Source organism: Hemitrygon akajei, chromosome 8 (assembly GCF_048418815.1).
Source record: "Hemitrygon akajei chromosome 8, sHemAka1.3, whole genome shotgun sequence".
NCBI classification, from domain to species: Eukaryota; Metazoa; Chordata; class Chondrichthyes; order Myliobatiformes; family Dasyatidae; genus Hemitrygon; species Hemitrygon akajei.
The window spans coordinates 100,136,228-100,158,734 of NC_133131.1; the positions used below are offsets into that span (position 1 = coordinate 100,136,228).

Genomic DNA, 22,507 nt, shown 5'->3' on the forward strand with positions numbered 1-22,507 from the left:
CCCTTGGTCACTTACTATTTCCGGAAGATTATTTATGTCCTCCTTAGTGAAGACAGAACCAAAGTAGTTATTCAATTGGTCTGCCATGTCTTTGTTCCCCATGATCAATTCACCTGTTTCTGACTGTAAAGGACCTACATTTGTCTTGACCAATCTTTTTCTTTTCGCGTATCTATAAAAGCTTTTACAGTCAGTTTTTATGTTCCCTGCCAGCTTTCTCTCATAATCTTTTTTCCCTTTCCTAATTAAGCCCTTTGTCCTCCTCTGCTGGTCTCTGAATTTCTCCCAGTCCTCAGGTGTGTGGCTTTTTTTTTGCTAATTTATCTGTTTCTTCTTTGGACTTGATACTATCCCTAATTTCCCTTGGCAGCCATGGGTGCACTACCTTCCCTGGTTTATTCTTTTGCCAAACTGCGATGAACAATTGTTGTAGTTCATCCATGTGATCTTTAAATGCTTGCCATTGCATATCCACCGTCAACCCTTTAAGTATCATTTGCCAGTCTATCTTAGCTAATTCACGTCTCATACCTTCAAAGTTACCCTTCTTTAAGTTCAGAACCTTTGTTTCTGAATTAACTATGTCACTCTCCATCTTAATGAAGAATTCCACCATATTATGGTCACTCTTACCCAAGGGGCCTCGCACGACAAGATTGCTAACTAACCCTTCCTCATTGCTCAATACCCAATCTAGAATGGCCTGCTCTCTAGTTGGTTCCTCGACATGTTGGTTCAGAAAACCATCCTGCATACATTCCAAGAAATCCTCTTCCTCAGCACCCTTACCAATTTGGTTCACCCAATCTATATGTAGATTGAAGTCACCCATTATAACTACTGTTCCTTTATTGCAGGCATTTCTAATTTCCTGTTTAATGCCATCCCCAACCTCACTACTATTGTTAGGTGGTCTGTACACAACTTCCACCAGCGTTTTCTGCCCCTTAGTGTTATGCAGCTCTACCCATATCGATTCCACATCCTCCAGGCTAATGTCCTTCCTTTCTATTGCGTTAATCTCCTCTCTAACCAGCAATGCTACCCCACCTCCTTTTCTTTCCTGTCTATCCCTCCTGAATATTGAATATCCCTGGATGTTGAGCTCCCATCCTTGGTCACTCTGGAGCCATGTCTCTGTGATCCCAACTATATCATATTCATTAATAACTATCTGCACATTCAATTCATCCACCTTGTTACGAATGCTCCTCGCATTGACACGCAAAGCCTTCAGGCTTGTTTTTACAACACTCTTAGCCCTTATACAATTATGTTGAAAAGTGGCTCTTTTTGCTTTTTGCCCTGGATTTGCCTGCCTGCCACTTTTACTTTTCACCTTACTACTTTTTGCTTCTACCCTCATTTTACACCCCTCTGTCTCTCTGCATTTGTTCCCATCCCCCTGCCACATTAGTTTAAAGCCTCCTGAACAGCAGTAGCAAACGCTCCCCCTAGGACATTGGTTCCAGTCCAGCCCAGGTGCAGACCGTCCTGTTTATACCAGTCCCACCTCCCCCAGAACTGGTTCCAATGCCCCAGGAATTTGAATCCCTCCCCCTTGCACCATTTTTCAACTGAAATATCCTCCTAGTTCTACTCTGACTAGCACGTGACACTGGTAGTAATCCAGAGATTATTACCTTTGTGGTCCCACTTTTTAGTTTATCTCCGAACTCCCTAAATTCACCTTGTAGGACCTCATCCCATTTTTTACCTATATCATTAGTACCTATGTGCACCACGACCACTGACTGTTCACCCTCCCATTCCAGAATGTCCTGCAGCCACTCAGAGACATCCTTGACCCTTGCACCAGGGAGGCAACATACCATCCTGGAGTCTCGTTTGCGGCCGCAGAAACGCCTATCTATTCCCCTTGCAATCCAATCCCCTATCACTATAACTCTCCCACTCCTTTTCCTTCCCTCCTGTGCCGCAGAGCCACCCATGGTGCAATGAACTCGGCTGCTGCTGCCTTCCCCTGATGAGACATCTCCCCCAACAATATCCAAAACAGTATATCTGCTTAGGAGGGAGATGACCTCAGGGGACTCCTGCACTACCTGCCTACTGCTACGCTGTCTAGTGGCCACCCCTTCCCTTTCTGCCTATGTAGCCTTTACCTGCGGTGTGGCCAACTCACTGAACATGCTATTCACAACTTTCTCAGCATCGCAGATGCTCCAGTATGAATCCAATCGCAGCTCCAGATGCTCAATACGATCTGCCAGAAGCTGCAGTTGGACACACTTCCTGCACACATAGTTGTCAGGGACACTGGAAGTATCCCTGATTTCCCACATGCCGCAGGATGAACAAACCACAGGGCCGATCTCAGCTGCCATGACCTACCCAATACTTGCCTCAACTTTTGAAACTTTCTCCTTTGAAAGGAACTTACCCGGCCTTATCTCACTTGGAGTGAAGCTCGTCCTCCGCCTCTTCTCATCAAAGCCTCAAATCTCCACTCCTTCACTGGCCCACTCACTGACTGGCCGCTTTTTCAAGAGTCTGTTTGCTTATGGATGCAGGTAGTGATAGTGGGTATAGATATTGCTAGGGGAGAACTTAGTCCAATGGTCAGATACAGCCTTGACTAAGACACTAAGCTGCATCGACTGCAGTGCCATGGTTAAGGACATCTCCTTCCGTACACTTCGCAGTGCAAGGGAGGAATCCCATTGTTGCAAACTACACTAGAGAAAGTCATAGGCAGAACTAGGAAAAGCACTCTGGAGTGCGGAGAAATTTAGAGTCCAAAATTAAATGGATAATTAAATAGAGGGTATTCCATGCTGTTCCTGACTTGTGCCTTGTTGACTTTGGAAAGGCTTTGGCTCCCATAAGCGAACTCAACTTTGGTAGAATTCCAGGCCTCTGAAATAAAAACAGAAAATGCTGGAAAAACCCAGGTCAGGCAGTATTTTCAGCATTTTCTATTTTTATTTCAAAGGGGGGAAAAGTTGCTATTTTAAGTATTTATTATTATTTGGATGAAGGTTGTGATGAAATCTACAGTGGAGTTCCTGCCAAAACCCTAACTGGGCACTGACAAGCACATTATTGGTTAGTACCACTACATAGTTAATGATTTTAAAATAGGTTGTTTGGGTGTCAGATTGGGTTTGTCCTGCTTTTAGTGAACAGAAACTCATTTGTATAGGCAGATGCCAGTGCTGTTGCTGTACTGGAGGCGTGGCGAGTTCCAGAGAATGGGACTTCAATCAGGTAGTTGTCTGGTCTTATATTTTTTTGCAATACAATTAGGTGCAGTTTCCAAATAGGGAACTGGGGATGGCCACTGGGATAATTCATTCCCCCACCCCCCCCCCCCCCCCCACAGAGGATTTCAGATTTTAAAATTTTTGACCTGGAGGAGATGTGGGTGTTCAGTCATGGCTGAGGGCACAAAAGTCAGAGGTCACAAAATTTAGAGGATGTAGTGCAGAAAAGTGTAGTTGAATCAGCCATTATGCATGTACATATGCCAAAGTACATTAGGTCTACTCAGAATCTTTTTTTTACATTCCAAATACTGATGTTACTGCATACTTATGCAATATTTTACATTATAACATGAGTTATCATATGCAGCATCAAGTATTTCAATTAATCTCGTTTATTACAAGAAAATACGTATCAAATTTCATCTTGCAAAAAAAATAATCTGATGCTTTCACATCAACATGAGTAATTATCAGCTTGAAAGGAACAGCACTAAACTGGAGAACAACTATCTATTCTACAGAAAATGAATAGCATGTCTGACTAAAACTGAATGTCAACATGAATATGGCCCTCCTATTTATTCTACAAATGCTTATAGGTATTTGCTTTCCCTACAAAAAAAATGTGGAACTTGGTTCACATATTTTTAAGATGTGATTGGAAAAATCTGGCTCACCAATGAGTTTTGCTTAAAGCAGCCACATGAATCTGAATGAATGAGAATCTTATTTTTCTTTGTCCAGCAGGGTCAACATGAACTATAAACTTCAGATTGGGAAGGGCTCAGTGAAGTTTAATCACCTCAGCCTATTAAATGACACCCCCAGTTTCCTTGGCTGTGTAAGTCTAGGGAAGACACTCCCTGGTCCCACCAAACTCGTGAGATTGAGATGGCCCTCCCACCCGAAACTCCAGTTTGTGTGGATGCTGTGTAATTTGCTACCCGTTACAAATTAGTACCACAAAATAACAGACAATATACTGCAAACAATTAAAAGAATTATGTTTATCAATCCTAACTTTAGTAACTCTTTAGTTAAGAGAAAAAAAATTTAGTTACACAGTCAAACGTGCACAAGTTGGAGCTCATCTTGAACTTCTCTGTCACTCACGCGCTCAGCCCTTGTTCTGCAAGAAAGCACACACCACCTTCCAAATATTGCTCATGGTCCACCTCAAACAAACAGGTCTCCCATTGGGTCATATCCTATGACTGGTTCTCCCCAGTGTCTTCTCTCTTCATCGCCCGCCAAACAAAAGGCCCAATCCCAACCTTAGTATCCTTCACCTGAAAAACCTCCCTTCATTTCTACCATTCTAATTGGTTGGCACACATTCCTCATCATCCCTCATCCTCAACAATAACCCAAACAGACTGAAAGCAGAACAGACTGCTCTTAGGGAACTGCTAATACAGCATAACAGTAAAGATGTGAACCAGGGCATTACATAACCATTCTGGTGTGTGTACAGGGATAACGAGTATTACCAGACTACATAAATGTGGAAAGACACCAATTCCAAATCAAATCTTATATCCAACAAGTACTGAATAATTGCTAAGTAATGATGCAAAGTTAGAAACATTGCAACTTCACCAACATCTGATAACGAAGTGAAAAATCAAAGGTTAATTTTTCATCATATGTATAGGACACCTGTCAAAATATTGTACAAAACAGGGAAAAAATAGCCAACATTTCTAAACATCGACTTCAACACTGGAATGAATCAACTATAATTAATCCTTCAAAAATTTATACATATTAATCATAAAGAGAAAACACAGGAAATATTCAGCACGTCAGGTAGCATCTGAAGTCAGAAAGCAATTTATACTTCCAATCCAAAGGAGATAGACTGGAAATGTTAACTGTTTCTACATCCAGTGATGCTGCTTGACCCGCTGAACAGTTCTAACACTTTATTTTTGTAAAAAGTTCATACTGTTGCAAAGATTTCAGATTTCTCAACCTTTTTTCAAACTACTTCCTACCTTTGAAATTTCCTCATGCCCAAAACCCCCAGTTACCTTTACGCTCCTTCAATTCTGTCTCTAGCTCATCACACATAACGATACCTTCAGCTGCCATGTTTTTTCTGGAAATCCCTCTAGTTCTTTCAGCTTTCCCATCCTTAATGTTACAGGTTTAAAACAATTTTGTTTATCTACCTTAAAAACTCCTAATGTGATTTGGTATCAAGTTTGTCTAAAAATACTTCTATAAAGTATTAAAAAGACAAAAAGGCAATTTTATAGTCAACTGGCAACATTCATTTATTTTGCATCCCTTTCCTGAATTCAGGAGAAAGGATGCCAAGAAGGTGGACATTTTTTTCCACAACCATTTCTTGATGGGTCTGAAAGCAAGGCTGTAGCCCCAAACTGCATTTATATAGCATCTTTCACATTCTAAGGATCACAAAATTCAGACACTTGGGGAACACTATAATTAAATTTGATCTTACATACTCTCAGTTAATATGCATCCGTTAGTCTCAATAGACCATGGACTTGCACCTTAGAAGTTTCCAGGGCACAAGCTTGGGCAAGGGTTTTTTTAATGGAAGACTGGCAGTTGCCCAAGCTGCAAATCTCCCCTCTCCATGCCACCGATGTTGTTCAAGGGAAGGGCAAGGGCCGATACAGCTTGGCACCGGTGTCATTGCAGAGCAATGTATGGCTAAGTGCCTTGCTCAAGGACACAACACGCTGCCTTAGCTGAGGCTTGAACCAGCAACCTTCAGATCACTAGACCAAAACCTTAACCACTTGGCCACACACCAACACTTTCAGTTAGTAAGGTCACATTAAAAGTATTTCAATTATTTAATTCTCAGTTACTTTTTAGCCACACCACAACAATATAAAGATTGTACAACTGTTGCACTTTTTCTTGTCTTAATGCTGATTTCCTTCTTTTGCAGTGGTCTTAAATGATTTTGCATTATACAACCAAGCTGCATCGATTCCCTTTCCAGATTCATGTTCAGCAATCCAGCTGGGAAATGGAAAACGACATGCTACAACTTTGGCATCATTCTTCAACTCATTCTGAAGTTTCTTCTCTAAGGATTCCATCTGGAACAACAAAAAAAAACAGATGTAAACTTCAAAGCAGGACCTGGTCCTAGTTTAAAATAAAAAAACTTCTGAATTTAGAATTTACACCAGAAAGAAAAGGTTGAATTACTGCTGTTTTACTGTAACGAGCCATTCTCAGCCACATGACAAAATCAGCATCTAAAACTTGATTTTTAATAGAAAATCATACCTTCAATACCAATTTCTGAGCTTCCAAAAAAAACATATTCTTCAGATACTATCTCCACAAGCCTTGAAAACATGTTTACCATCTGATGATGTGTCCAAGATAAAAATTTCTGTGTTTATCTCAATATCAAAATACTACAATGAAAACATTGTGCACATAGTTTCTTTCTGGTCTTTATTCTAAACTCCAAGAGAGCAGCCTACCACTCTGGCATGAACTTTCTTTTTAGCCATGCAAGTCAGCTCCATACATCATGATGGCAAGATGAGCAAACTAGTGAGAATTAACACTGGCTGTGTATTATAAACCTATGCTCAATGAGTACCAAGATAGGTATATAACAATTTCAGTGAAGCATCTTACAGTTTAATAGAGGCCACAATAACCCAATAATTCTGGATTAGATTTAAACTCAAGATTCAATGTCCAAAAAATTTACCAATCTACTTATATCAAATAACTTATCCATAAATACTTCTAGTGCAATAAAACCATAGAGTTAGCCTCTATTTTTTTTTCAGTTCCAACTTAACTAGAACATTATGTTTAGGAAAATTTAGAAAAAACAAATTTCTATTCAATGTGTCCATGTCAGGAAAGTGCTGCACTAGAAGTGGAGCAGTGCAGTGTACATGTATATTGCAAGCAAACATGTAATTTGTCTGTAACACTTACCATCTGAGGAACTCCAAATATGACAACATTACTATATTCTGAGAAATTCACCTAGAAGTACAGACAAAAAATGCAAAATTAATTTTTCCATAAGAAAGAACATAAGACTACAAGACACAGGAGCAGAATTAGGCCACTAAGCCCATTTAGTCTGCTCTGCCATTCCATCATGGCTGATTTATTATTCCTCTTAACCCTATACTCCTGCCTTTTCCCCGTAATCTTTGATGCCTGACTAACCAAGAATCTATTAACCTCCACTTTAAATATACTCAATGACATGGCCTCCACAACAATCTGTGGCAATCAATCTAACAGATTCACCACCCTCTGGCTAAAGAAATTCCTTCTCACCTCTGTTCTATATGGACAACCATATTTGATTTTTAGGCTGCACCCTCTGTTCCTAGGCTCATCCACTATAGGAAACATCCTCTCCACATCGATTCTTTGGAGTTAGACCTTTTAATATTCAATAGGTTTCAATAAGATCCTCTCTCTGTTCTAAACTCCAGCAAATACAGGCCCAGAGCCATCAAACATTTGTCATACATTAACCTTTAGATTACTAGAATCATTCTTGTGAACCTCCTCTGGACCCTCTCCAATGCCAGCACATCTTAGATAAGGAGCCCAAAACTGCTCACAATACTCCGTGCAGTCTGACCAATGCCCTATAAAGCCTCAACCTTTAAACCCTTGATCTTATATTCTAGTCCTCTCAAAAGGAATCCTAAAATTTAATTTGCCATCCTTACCACTAACTCAACCTGCAAGATAACCTTTAAGGAAAATCTCTTTGCAGCTCTGATTTTTGAATTTTCTCCCCACTTAGAAAGTAGTTTGTGCTTTCAATCCTCCCAAATTGCATGACCATACATTTCTCTACACTATATTCCATCTGCCACTTCCTTGCCCATTCTCACAGTCTGTCCAAGTCCTTCTGCAGACATCCTGCTTCCTCAACACTACATGCCCCCCAACCAATCTTCTATCATCCCCAAACTTGGCCATAAGACATCAATTCTGTCATCCAAATCGTTGGCATATAAAGTGTAAAGTGATCCCAATACCAACCCTGCAGAACACTATCAGTCACTGGCAGCCAGCCAGAAAAGGCCCCCTTTATTCTGACTCTTTGCTTCCTGCCAGTCAGCCAGTTTTCTATCCATGGAGGTACCTTTCCTGTAATACCATGAGCTCTTATCTTATTAAGCAGTTTAATGTTCAGCATCTTGTCAAAGGCCTTCAGAAAATCCAAGTAAACAGCATCCAATGACTCTCCTTTGTCTATCCTATTTATTATTTCCTCAAATAATTCCGACAGATTTGTCAGGGAAGATTTCCCCTTAAGTAGGCTTTGGCCTACTTTATCAAGTGCCTCCAAGTACCCCAAAACCTCCTCCTTAATAATGGACTACAACATCTTCCAAACCACTGAAGTCAGGCTAAATGACCCATAATTTATTTTCTTCTATCTCCCTCCCTTCTTAAAGAGTGGAATGACATTTGCAATTTTCCAATTCTCCAAAACTACTGCACAATCTTGAAAGATTACTAATGCCTCCACAATCTCTTCAGCTGCTTTTCAGAACTCTGAGGGGTAATCCACCTAGTCCAAGTGATGTATCTACCTTCAGACCTTTCACCTTCCCAAGCACCTTCTCCTTAATAACAACAACTATACTCACTTCTACGCTCTGACACTCTTGAATTTCTGACATACTGCTAGTGTCTTCCACAGTGATGCAAAATACCTACATTCTTCCACCATTTTGTTATCCCTGTTACTACAGCATCATTTTCCAGTGGTCCAATATCCAATTACACCTCTCTTTTTCCCCCTTCTATGCTGTCTTTGACTTTCATTGTCACCACAGTTGCCTTATTCTCCTATTAGAATATTTTTTCTCCTTTGGGAAGGATGCATCTATCCTGTGCCTTCTGAATTGCCCCGAGAAACTCCAGCCATTGCTGTTCTACTGTCATTCCTGCTACTGTGCCCTTCCAATCAATACTGGCCAGCTCCTCTCTCATCCCTTTGCTCCACTGTGATTCTGATACATTTGACTTTATCTTCTCTCTCTCTCTCAAACTGCTTCCTATGGGGTCCTTAACCCTAAGCTTCATAATTAAATCTGCTTCAGTACCCAACACCCAATCAAGAATTACCTTTCCCCTAGTGGGTTCAACCATAAGCTGCTCTAAAAAAAACATCTGTCATTCCACAAATTACAATCTAGCACCAATCTGATTTTCCCTAATATACCTTCATACTGAAATCTCTCGTGACTATCATGTCATTGCCCTTAATACATGCCTTGCCTATTTCCCATTGAAATTTCCCACATCCTGCCTACTGTTCAGGAACCTGTGTATAACTCCCATCAGGGAGTTTTTATTCTTGCAGTTTCTTTACCATAACCACAAGGATTCTTCGCCTTCCGACCCCATGTCACCTCTTTGTAAAGTTTTGACTGCTATTTTTAAATCAACTGAGCTACCCCATCTCCTCTGCTTACCTGCCTGTCCATTCAATACAATATGTATTCTTGGATGCTATGTTACTAACTATGATCTTCTTTCAGCTACGACTTGGTGATGCCCAGAATGTTCTATGTGCCAATCTCTAACTGCGCTACAAGATCATCTACCTTATTCTGTTTACTATGTACATTCGAATATAACACCTTCAGTTCTGTATTCATCACCCTTTTCAATTTTGCTCCATGTTACAGTTCAGCTCATCCTACCAAATGCAATTTTGCTCTATCATCTGCCTGTCCTTCCTCACAGGCTCACTACGCACTGTGCCAACTTGGATACCAATTGCCCTATCCTCAGCCCTATCACTCTGGTTCCCATCCTCTGCCAACTTATCTTAAACCTTCCTCGACAGCTTAAGATGAACAGAAATGGAAAAATACTCTAAAAATAGTGCTGTGGGAATGACACAAAATGTATTGGTACCTTCCAGAAATCAGAGATGTAAAATCTGGTGTGGCGGTGCACTCCTTGCTGCCATGCTCGGTACCTGGAGTACCAAACTAGCCAAGGATTCAGTTCATAACCAACTGCTCGAAAACCTTGCTTTGCTGCTGCAATTACCTATGATGAATACAGTAAAATAACCCAAGTTTAAGAGTATATTAACAGAAAATCTAAGGAACATTTACTTAGACAATAAATGATTTTTTGATTCTTCTCTGTCCCTATAAAATTTGTTTTGGAACTTTTAGATTTCTGTAAAATAATCTGAAAAAGTTATTAGAAATTTAAATAGTCTTATGCTTTGTACTGTGATATTCTAACGTGAAACATGCTTCAGGTTCACATGCAAACATCTGGTGAAAAACTCTCTCTTCAATGCTGTCTAGGATTTTGCAGGCATAAACCATCTTGGGTTAAAAAATCTAAGGTAGGCCTGTGCGAAAAAGAAAAATCAAATATACAATTTACAGGTAGTCCCCGAGTTACGAACGTCCAACTCGCAAACAACTCGATTTACGAACCGAGGAAGGAGAACGCCATCCGCCATTTTAAGTCGGATCACAACACCATCCGCCATTTAAGTCGTTGCCATTGACACTGTGTTGAGTATGTAACTTTGTATTTGGCTTAAATTTTTCTTAGCAAGATTAACCCTGACACCCCCCCCCCCCCACTTTTCCAGTCGGCTGGTGGCGCAGTGAGATCAGCACCAGTCTCGAAAATGGAGGTTCCCAAATTCGATCCAGTGACAGACCACTCCCGAGCATGCTCTCCATCCATGCTGGGTTGACGTTGAGCTTGCAACTCGACCTAAAAAAAAACACTGCCACCTCCAGTTTAAATTCCCATGCAGAATATTGTGTAGGATCAAATACCTAAACCCAAACACAAACCCAGCACAGCCCCCACTTGTCCCATTTAACCTGTCTAAGTGCGGTGGACTTTAGGACCCGGGGAATTCAGTGTGGTGGTCCTTGGGACCCGGCGGAGCTCAGGACCCGCTGCCTGCAGTGTTTCTGTTCCGTTGACGGGAAGCGATCACAATTGAAAATAAATTGGAAATAATAAAGCATTTGGAAAGAGGTGAAATGCCATCGGTCATTGGAAAAGTATTAGGCTACAGTCGGTCAACAATCGGAACAATTTTAAAGGATAAAGTGAGAATAATGGAGCATGTGAAAGGCCCTGCCCCAATGAAAGCTACAATTATTACTAAGTAACACAGTGGTTTAATTATTAGAATACTTACATTTCTTTAGTGTTTTATATGCATAGAAAGGTAAAATATATACCGGTACTATATACTAAGACAAACGTTTGACTAACTAACACTAAATAATACCGGATGTACTTGTTCCAACTTACGTACAAATCTGACTTAAAGATGGACTCAGGAATGGAACTTGTCCGTAACCCAGGGACTGCCTGTAATACGGACTGTCTTTTTACTAAATTGCACAGTGACTCAAAAATGAATTTCATCACATGAAATCAAGGATGTAGCAAATGCAGTACCATTTTCAATTATTTGATCTCTCTCAATTTTTGTATTTCTATTGTAAATTTCTACGTCCACAATTAGGCAAGCTGAGCATGATTTTCCATGAATGGTTTAATTTTGTGATTCCCAAGAATGTAAAAGGTGCAGTATAAATGCAAGATCATTCCTTCTCCCTCCCTCAACCCCACCTTTGTCAATAAACAGTCCTGGAAACAAAACAGCTAATATATTTCTTTTAAAATATTTTGAACTCAGATTCTTACTCTCTCGATCAAATCATTGCTATGTATTCATTCCCAGCTATCTTACACACTCAGTAGCCACTTCATTAAGTACCTAATAAAGCAGCTATTGGGTGTACGTTCATGGTCTTCTGCTGCTGTAGTCCATCCTCTTCAAGATTCAATGTGCTGTGTATTCATTGATGCTCTTATGCACACCACTGTTGTAACAGTTATTTGCATTACTATTACCTTCCTGTCAACAAGTGTTTTTGCCCAGAGAACTGCTCAATTGATTTTTTTTAATTGCTTATTTATCGCACCATTCTCTGTAAACTCTAGAGGCTGTTGTACATGAAAATCCCGGGAGATCAGGAGTTTCTGAGATACCTAAATCACCCTGTCTGGCACCAACAATCATTCCATAGTCAAAGTCACTTAGATCACACTTCTTTCCCATTATGATGCTTGGTCTAAACAACTGAACCTTTTGACTATATCTGCATGCTTTGGTGCATGGAGTGGCTCTACTCATCGGTTGATTAGATATTTGCATTAACAAACAGGAGGTATACCTAATAAAGTGGCCACTGAGGGTATGCTTCTTTAAGGAAGTTCAAGAAGGACTAAATTTGCAATCATTTATAGTATTCTTAGTTTTTCCCCCCACAATTCTGCTATGCTTGTTATCAGTTCTACTCCTATGCACAAGGACAAGTGGATATATGTTTATTGTAATTAGTGCCTCTGGAGATGGTCCAGTGGAGGTTTACGAAAGTGGTTCCAGGAATGAAAGGGTTAATGTATGAGGACCATTTGATGTCTCTGGGCCTGTACTCAGAAGAATGGGGGGGGGGGGGGGGCGAGAAAGAGGGAGAGATCTTACTGAAAAGTAGCAAATTAGATAAAGTGTAGAGAGGTCATTTCCATTAGTGGTAAAGTCTAGGTCTGAGGGCACAGCCTCAGAATAGAAGAATATCCCTAGAACAAAGATGAAGAATTTCTTTAGCCAGAGGGTGGTGAATCTGTGGAATTCAGTGCCACACAAGGCTGTGGAGGCCAAGCCATAGGGTATATTTAAAGCAGAGATTAATTAGTTCTTTATTAATAAGAGCATCAAGGGACATGGGGATAAGGCAGGAGAATAGGGTTGAGGGGAAAAATAAATAAGCCATAGTTGAATTGTGGAGCAGACTTACTGTGCACATGACTTAATTCTGCTCCTACGTCTCACAGTTTTGACTGGTCTCTAAATATGTCACATCAGTGCAAAAATTAAGTGTAACCAAATTATTTCATCCTTAGAATAGAATGCCAATCATAGTTTTTAAGCAATAGGTAGTATTTTTCTAAAAAATAATTATCTTCATTGTATCTTATATCTCTTTAACAGACAATACCTTTGGTAAAATTAGATAAAGAATTTCACTTTTCCTCTTCTATTTTATCATCTAACTTTTTATCTTGCTTATGGGTGGGAATTGTTATGCCATCAATATTAAAGGAGGCATTCAAAATATTGAAAGAGTCACCATTTTAATTTTATTATCAAACATTCCACATCATCCCAGCAGCTATTCAATGCAAATATTGATCTCAAGTCTTAGTCACATGTTGAGAAGAGCAGTTAATCACTCCAACATGGGATTCAGTTATTGATTCACCAATAGTCCATTCACTGTGGACAGCATTCTAACTGGTTCCATCAGTTACTGCAAAGGTTCAGATAAAGCTGTAGAGAGTTACAAACACAGCCAACTTCCATCATGTGCACAGCCCCTCCAGCACAGAGGGCACCTTCAAAAGGCCATGCCTCAAAAAGGCGGCATCCATCATCACGGAAGCTGATGGGTTCTAGTGTTCTTTTATAGGTTCTTGTAGAAGTTAGGAAAGCAGCATAAAACTTGTTGCTTCTTGACCATTTTATTAAGAGTTGACAGAACAGATGAAATTTGAATAAACAGTGATAGAGGAAGCCAAGAGTAAAGAACTAAGATGATGCTGCTTTGTGTTTAGCTATTTTACATCCATAGGGATAAGGAAATTGCATTCAAATCTAGATAATAATTACCCAATTAGAAAATACTTATTCAATACTGCACTACCAAATTAACCAATGTGAAAACACTTATTCACTTAATGCAGAACAAAGAAACTTCTAGAGCTTTTCAAAATTATATTTTGTATAGCCACTAGAGGCATATTAAACTGTTACGTGCATACTATAGCCACTAGTAATCACAGCAAGCAATTACCTACATAAGTAATTATATAATACACAAGCATATAACTAAGAAAATAACAATTAAACATTCTAATCTGAGAATTAAACAATCGGATCAAACAACTCTTAAAGGGGCCACGCATCTGTTCTCTATCTGCATTGTACGTTTATTGTGTTTATTTTGGTAACTAATCACGAGTGGGAGAGCAGTAAAAGCGAGGGGAACAAGTCACATATCGGCTTGGGACCGACGGATGACACTTAGCTTACACACTTGGGCACACTTAAGTTTCATTGCTTCAAGACTGTTAACTTGCTAATAAAGGGTTGAATAAAGGACTCAACTTTTGAAACATTCACTACTGGAGCAGGGATCATGTCATGCAAGTGTAACAATTCCATTGGGTCACAGGCAGCAACAATCGTTTTGGTGTGGCCGCAATATTTTATCAGCAGAAGTTTTCGAGTTATATCAGACGAACATTAGGATTGGATATGTCTGTGAAATTGTGAGCACAGCAGCCTGGAACAGCTTGTGGCAAGTAATGAGCTTTTGTCATCTCAAGTTGCTTCTTTGTGTTTGGAACAATTTTGAACGGTCAGCACTGCCCATCTAGCCAGGGACTAAAGGCTGCAAGCTGTATGGTGGTGTTTGACTGAAGAGTCAACCCTTGGTTCTGTTGAAAAGCTGAACTGAATTTGCCATTGTTCTGTCTGCTTGGTGCACTTGAGGAACAACACAAGTCAAGCTGGAAGCAAGACCTTGAAGTCAAGACTAAGACAGAATTTCTTTCCCATGCGATGTTAAAGGTCAGATTGCAGGATGAAATGAAAATATGTGTTTACAAAGCCACAGAACAGACTGTGACTACGTACAAAGCTGAAGACAGCACTTCTAACATGTGTACAGCACATTCTACTGCTAGCAAAGCAACTTGTGTGTCTAATTAGAATGGAGGCTGATTTAGCTGAGTTGTACACAAGCTAACAAACATTGAAGAGATAAACACGCAATGGAAGAACAGCTTCAGAAAAAGGAGCAACTTAAACTGCAGGAAGAAATTTCAGCCAAGATGGCCAGAGTTAAAGTGCCAAGGGCTTCAAGTGCTGAGAGTGCTAAATGTGCACCAGCAGAGCAGTTCTATGGTGAGAGTTCCTACATTGACTTGGAACAAAGAAAATCCAGCATTCTCAATGTCAATGTGGATACACTTGAGGAACAAATGCCTATAAGCCAGAAGTCTGAACCCCGAGGGGTAGCTGAAGGTGTTCCCTCTCAGCCTGTCCCAAGGAGGCAGTCTGAACCCATGTCATATCTAACAGCGCAAGGTGCTTCTGAAGATACTGATTTACTGTTGATGGCACTCGTGTTTCAGATGCTGGCAGTCTAAGTGTTGCATCAGAGGCCACAAGGATGCAAAAGGAAATAACAAGTATAATAATGAAACAACACATTGCATTTCTGCCTAAAAGAGAGATTCAAATCTTCACTGGCAATCCATTGCAGTATCATTCATTTATGAGGGCTTTTAAGAATAACACTGAAATCTGAAAGTTGCAATGCCATGGAAGACACGTGCGAGTCAGACTGCCTGCTAACACAAGAATTGCCATGAATAAATTGTGCAATGAACTTTGGGGAACATGGAGATCAGTGGTCTATAAACTGCAAGAAAGGCATAACTTTCACTGGCATTGTTGATTTTATTGAAAGGCAAATAAAGATAGCTACACACCCAGTGTTACAATGCCGGCAGTAGGTAAAGCCGTGAATTCAGTTCCAAGCTAAAGGAAGCAGCTTTGCCACTACCGTGGCTATTATGGAAAGTGAAGCTAAAACTGTACCTGGAACTAATGAAAATGGTGCAGATTTGAAACAAGCCGTGAATGAAGCAAACACAGCAGCAACTGCAGCACATAATGCCCTGGTATTTAATGGCCTTATGGGGCTGGTGATCATGATTGTAAACTTCCTATAATTCCAGTTCAGGTGAAGTCTAAGAAGAGCAACAAGACAGTGGGTACTCATGCTTTCCCAGATCAAGTACAGTACATAGAGCAGTTTTCTCACGAATAAGCTCAACCTGATAGGAAAAGGATCACATATGTCAACAGAACACTGTGAGCAGCCATGTTGTTTCAGGATTGGAAGTGGCTGGCTGAGATAGTGAAAACTATTGTGAATTGCCTAACATCTATACACAGGAATGTTTGCCTGTCCACAATGGGATCATTCCACGTCAGAGAGGTCTTCAGGAATGATCTCACCTGAAGCATATTCATTTGCCAGAAGTTGAACTACTGACTGGGTTGGAAGTGCCAAAGGCAATGGAGCCATTGCAATTGATTCACAGTATAAATGATGGTCCCTGTGCAATCACAACAATGTTGTGTTGGACTGTTAATGGACCACTGGAAGGAGACCGTGGTGATAGAAGAGAGCAAGCTCAGCCAGAGCTGACAATTAATGGGACTTCATTTTTGTGCTTCGATGAGCTTTGGCAGCAGCAATTCAAAACAGATTTTCTTGAATGCAGTCAAGAGGACAGGAGATCACAAACTAGGATAAACTGCTTACCAAAAGAGGGTATTTGTGTAAATGCTGATATTGTGGGTCTCCTGTGTCTTGGTAGCCTGTAGTTTTCTGTGGTGCACATTTATTATGGTAACTAGTCACGAGTGGGGGAGTGTTAAAAGTGAAGGGAATAAGCCGCATATTCGTGCTTTGCTCATTGCAGTTTGTAGTAGCTTGGGGCCGACGGATGTCATGTCTTTTGCTGACAGCTCAGTAACACTTAGCTTACACTTGGATATGCTTAAGTTTCATCACTTCACAATTGTATGTTTGCTAATAAAGGATCGAATCAAGGATTCAACTTTTGAAACAATCTCTACTGGAGCTGGGGTGTGTCGTGCAAGCACATATAGGTATAACAAATCCATAGGTTCACTGGCAGCAGCAATTCATTTGGCTTTAGTTTTGGTTTGGCTGTTACAACCCCCATTACTCAGAACATGCTCTCTCCTTTTTGCTACCAGAGAGGAGGTACAGAAGCCTGAAGTTACACACTCAAAGTTTTATGAAGAGCTTCTTCCCCTCCGCCATCAGATTTCTGAATGATGGGGGGATTGGCCTAATTCTGCTCCTATGTCAAGGACAATGAACCAACCCATGAACAATACCTCATATTATTACTCTTTTTGGACTATATATACACGTCAGTGATAGTAAACCCGATTCTGAATCTGATTCAGATTCAACTGCTCAAAGACTCGATTACCCGATTTATAACTCAACTCTAACTCTAAATTGCACTGCGACATGCAACTAGCAGTGAGCGTGACCACTTCAAAAACCTATTTTATCTTTAAGTTACAAGTTACTCATTGAACTAGCATTATTGTTCTAAACCAGATTCACTTTGTTTTGAAAAGATGCTGTTTGTGCTACAAGGACAGCTGTATTACATTCAAAAATAAACACAGCAATTTAAAATATTGTAAGCAGGTGAAAGCAATACTTCATGTTTTCTTTTGATATAAAGAGCAGCCCACATGTTTGGAAGGATAAGAGAAAAAATTAAAAGAACATGACCTAAATTTTGAGGTAGCTCATCCACATAAACTAACAGCATCTGAAGCAACCAGAAACTGTGTAGTTTCCTCAATGATTCAAAGATAGATTACTTTTTTTAATATAATCCACATGCAACAAATTTTCTGTTTCCTTTTATTTCTATACTGTAGTCTCCTTATATCATCCACCCCCTCAGAAACTGCCCTTGTAACCCTTGCAACTGTTGCTCCATTTCCAAGTTCACTTTCCTCTCTCAAGCCAGTCCTTGGTATATTACCACTTCCCAAATTCACATCCATTTTATCTGCAATACCTTATTTGAAGACACTCTGCTATTCAAACCTTTACTTGGGGCACAGGGCCAAAATGACTCTTAGTGAGTAACATCCAGTGATTGGGATAAATTGCCTTTTCCCTCTTCCACAGTCTTATGCATAGATGATCATGTGGAAGTTGCAGCAAATCAAGGGTTAAGATGTCTAGTCAAAATAATTTACAGATAGTGTGCAGTCAGCCCAGGCAAGACAGGTTTTTTGAAGAGCACATCTTCCCTTTGCATAGCAGGAGACCAGTCATTTGGCATACCAAAACAAGTATTCAAAGTAAGGATTCTAGGGCGACACTTTCTTTACTAATTCTGGAGTATTACTGGCCTTTAATGTGGCGATTCTATTGGCTATTAATTTCTGTGTTATCGTGGTGTGATTGATTATGCAAATAAGGAAATTCATTATGCACAAGGTTACCAATTTGGTCAGTATCTGTAACCAACTAGTCAATTCTGTATAAAAATGGCATTCCTTTGTTCAAATCAGTGTGGTGACAAGGGCCATACTGTTCTCCCTGTGCACAAGTAAATAAAGTGTTAATGAGGAACAAGTGCAAGTTTTCAGAGTCCATTTAATGGGCAACGGCAATCACACAATCCACCACAAACCTCTCTCCACTGTCAGCCAGGCGTCACTCACCTTGTTCAGTTTACATCTACCTACTTATATTCTGAGAATTACCAGCACTTCCGATGAGCACACCAAGATGCAAAATGCAATACACTCACACACAGGACATGTAGTTATGATCCAGCACATACACTCACAAAATAATATTAGCACAAGTTCCCGAGTGCATGGCCCAAACATGCTACAGGCGACAACATGCGAAGTGCATGTTTATGCAAGGCAGCATAATGCTACTGGCATTACTATAATAAAACAAGCAGCCGTATCAATATGTGAAACAGCAGCAATAAAAGATGAAAAGTGACCAGTGCATGTCTGAGAGTTTGGGAGTTTGGGGGAGGGGAGAATTGCAGCAGAGCATTCAAACATAGTACATGTGTGCTGGCTGGCAGCAGGGTGTCAAGAAGCCTACAGCCTGGAGGGGAAGAAGCTATCAGACAGCCTGACAGTTCTGGTTCTTATGCTGTGGTACCTTCTGCCTGATGGGGTCAAAGAGATTGTGGGAAGGATGAGAGGAGTCTTTGACAATCCTGGAAGCACTGCATATGCAGCACTCACGTGTCCTGAGAGGGAAGGGGGCAGCAGAAGGGGTGGGGGGGAAGAAGAGACACCAGTGTTTTCAGCAGTGCTCACTTTCTGCTGCAGGGTCTTGAGATCTGATGCAGTGCAATTCCATAGCAGACAGATACGCTGTTGGTCAGGACACTTCTCAACAGTGCTCTTTTCTGTTTTTGCTCCTCCATAAGCATCTATACTTCATTCCTCCTATTTATTATTTACATGTTGCTACTATGTATCATCTGGGTGAATATACAAGGACTTCAACTTGCTCAATCTCATCAATACCTCGCCATCATTTCCACAGTCTCTAAATTGTCATTCTGGTTGGTGAATTTCAACTAGAAAGAAAAGCTATTTTTGCCAATAAAATGTTGGAAACCATCATCTACTTCTGCCATCAACTCCATTCCTCAGATTCTATCACTTACCTGACAAGCATTGTAAATTGCAATAAATAATTATCAAGATTGTATCAAATTTCATCCAGAATTGAACTTCAGCCCACATAAATGGCATCTATTTTTATTTTCATAACATCACCTAGTTCTTCCATTGCTTCAGTTCTTTTTTTAAAGAAACCCACTTGCAAGATCCGGGTGTCACTGGCAAGATAAGCATCATCACCCATCCTGGTTAATTCTAAAGAAAAACCAATCATCAATGAAGGGTGGTAAGCTGTTCTTCTTTGAAATTATGCCCTTCTGCGGATACACTTTGTGCTATACAGTCGGCCTTCTTTATCCGCGAGGAATTGGTTCCGGGACCCCTCACAGATACCAAAATTCGCGGATGCTCAAGTCCTTTATTATACCTGTCTCAATGCAGTGGACCTTAGGACCCAGCGGAACCCCAGACGTTATTTAACCAGTCTCAGTGCGGTGGACATTAGGACCCAGCGGCGGAACTCTGAATCCGCAGTGTTTCTGTTCACAAAAATAATCACGATCACGATTGAAAATAAAGTGGAAATAATAAAGCGATTGGAAAGAGGTGAAATGCCATCGGTCATTGGGAAAGCGTTAGGCTACGTTGGTCAACGATCAGAACAATTTTAAAGTGGGAAAGGCTCTGACCCGATGAAAGCAACAGAGTGGTTTAATTATTGGGTTTTGGGTTTTTGATCCTCCACATCAACTCGGCACGGTGGAGAGCGCACTTGGGAGCGGTCTGTCACTGGATCGAACCTGGCGCTGAAACATATGTTCTTAAGTGTTTTATATGCATAGAAAGGTAAATTATATACTATATACTAAGACAAACGTTTGACTGACGCTAAATAATACCGGATGTACCTGTTCTGACTTACTTAGTAAGAGAACTTCCTCCCATATACTTTAAATCATCTCTAGATTACTTATAATACCTAATACAATGTAAATGCTATGTAAAATAGTTGTTATACTGCATTATTTAGGGAATAATGACAAGAAAAAAAAGTCTGTACACGCTCGAACAACAAGTGCTGGAACAGCACTTCCGGGTTTTTGCAATTGGTGGTTGGTTGAGTTGGCGCATGCGGAATTCGCGGATAAGGAGGGCCGACTGTATTCACATGTTCTTCTGAATAGGATTGATTAACCAAATGCTGTCCTGACCAGAGTCTCTTAGAGGATCGTGAAGCTTTTGTATTAACTACCTCAGAGTCATTGAACATATATGCACAGAACAGCACAGGAACAGGTTCTTTTGCTTATGTCTCTGCCAATCCAAACTATCCCATCTGCCAGCACATTATCCTAACAATGGTGCATCTCGTGTACTTTTCCTGTGTTGAAGACACTATAGAAAGGACTATTATCTGAAACATATATTGTTTCTTTCTGCAGCTGTTCTCTAATTTGTTCTATTTCACATTTCGGCAAGTCTTTGCCTTTGGATACAAGTGCATGTTATTATCGTACTAGTACTGAACGTGGATAACAAAACAGGCAACAATTTTTATGACAACCCTGGGTTAATTTGTTGGAGTTATTCATTTGAAATCCTGAATCCCCTGCGAACTATCTCCAATGATTACGATTTCTTAGCTTCCCAGTGGTAGGATGCAGACTGATCTGGGACTCGGTTCAATGAATCCCCTCTCCAGGTCTGTCTCTAATTCCCTGGTCTCCGTCGCCTGGCCTAACTCTTCCCATTCCTCCTCCATCACCTCCTTTCCCGCGGACACTCACAATCCTGCCGTCCCCGCTGCCGATGTCGACGAGAGCTCCCCGGTGGCCATTCAGGAGCTGTAGCACATTCTCTACCTGGACCGGAGTAGCCGGGACGAAGGGTAGGCAAAAACGTCTCAGTGCCGGGGCCACAAACGGTGCTGCCGCGGCGTATAAAGCGAGAACCGCGGCGCCCGAAGCACCCACCAGCACCAACCCCCAGTTCAGTTTGGTGCCCCTCCCTGCCTCGGAGGCCGGTTCACAAGCCGTGACCCCCGCCGACATTCAGCAAAGCCAGACGGCAACTTGCCGCGACGGAACACCTAGAGCAAGATGGTGCTATAGGGAATACAGTCCGGTTGGCAACGGCTTACAACGTGCGGCCTTATGGCAGGTTCCGCCTCGTGAAAGAACAGTAAACTCCTCAAAATATGCTGTGGTACTCTGTCGGTGAGGCTGTGAAGTGTGAAAAGAAAACCTAATATTTCAAAGATAGTGGTTTTCCTTGTGTATTAGCATTCCAACTGGTGTTCGCCGCGGTATTTTCACCGCTAATAGCACACGGCAACCCCATTTAACCTTTTTTTCTACCGGCCGTACACTCTTTGGGATCTCACAAACAATAGAAAATCTGCAGATGCTGGATATCCACAACGACACACTCAAAATGCTGGAAGAACTCACCAGGCCAGGCAGCATCAATGGAAAGAGTAAACAATCGACGTTTCTGACTGAGAACCTTCGTCAGTCCTGATGAAGGGTCTCCCTAAACGTTAACTATTTACTCTTTAATATAAATCCTGCCTGGCCTGCTGAGGGACTGACTTCTTGAAATCTGTCCGACTTTCTACTTGTAAAAGATTGTGAATGATCTCAACTCTATTTACAACCTTCTCGTATTCATCATTGATTCCCCCTACCCCACCCACTAAGATGACCCCAACAGATTCGCAGGTAAACTGTTCCCTGAAAGGACATGCTGGGGCCCTGAATGGAAATGAGGGAAGGGATGAATGGGCAGGTGTAGCATTTCTGTCACTTGTAGGGATATGTGCAAGGAGTAAGATCAGTGGGGAGGGACGAATGAAGCAGGGTACCACAGAACAAGCAATCCCTGCAGAAAGTGGGGGAGATGTATATGA

The 22,507-nt window shown here is 41.0% G+C and overlaps 1 protein-coding gene across 1 annotated transcript; it reads right to left on the reverse strand.

Annotated features, from left to right (window-relative positions):
- Window positions 1-4,222: 4,222 nt before the first annotated feature.
- LOC140732101 (ATP synthase subunit C lysine N-methyltransferase-like) lies at window positions 4,223-21,779 on the reverse strand. The gene is made up of 4 exons (XM_073054253.1): window positions 21,387-21,779; window positions 10,152-10,289; window positions 7,182-7,232; window positions 4,223-6,313 (listed from the first exon to the last, which is right to left on the reverse strand). The coding sequence occupies exons 1-4, from the start codon at window positions 21,648-21,650 to the stop codon at window positions 6,134-6,136; spliced, it is 633 nt and encodes a 210-aa protein (XP_072910354.1). The 5' UTR covers window positions 21,651-21,779; the 3' UTR covers window positions 4,223-6,133.
- Between the last annotated feature and the right edge of the window lie 728 nt (window positions 21,780-22,507).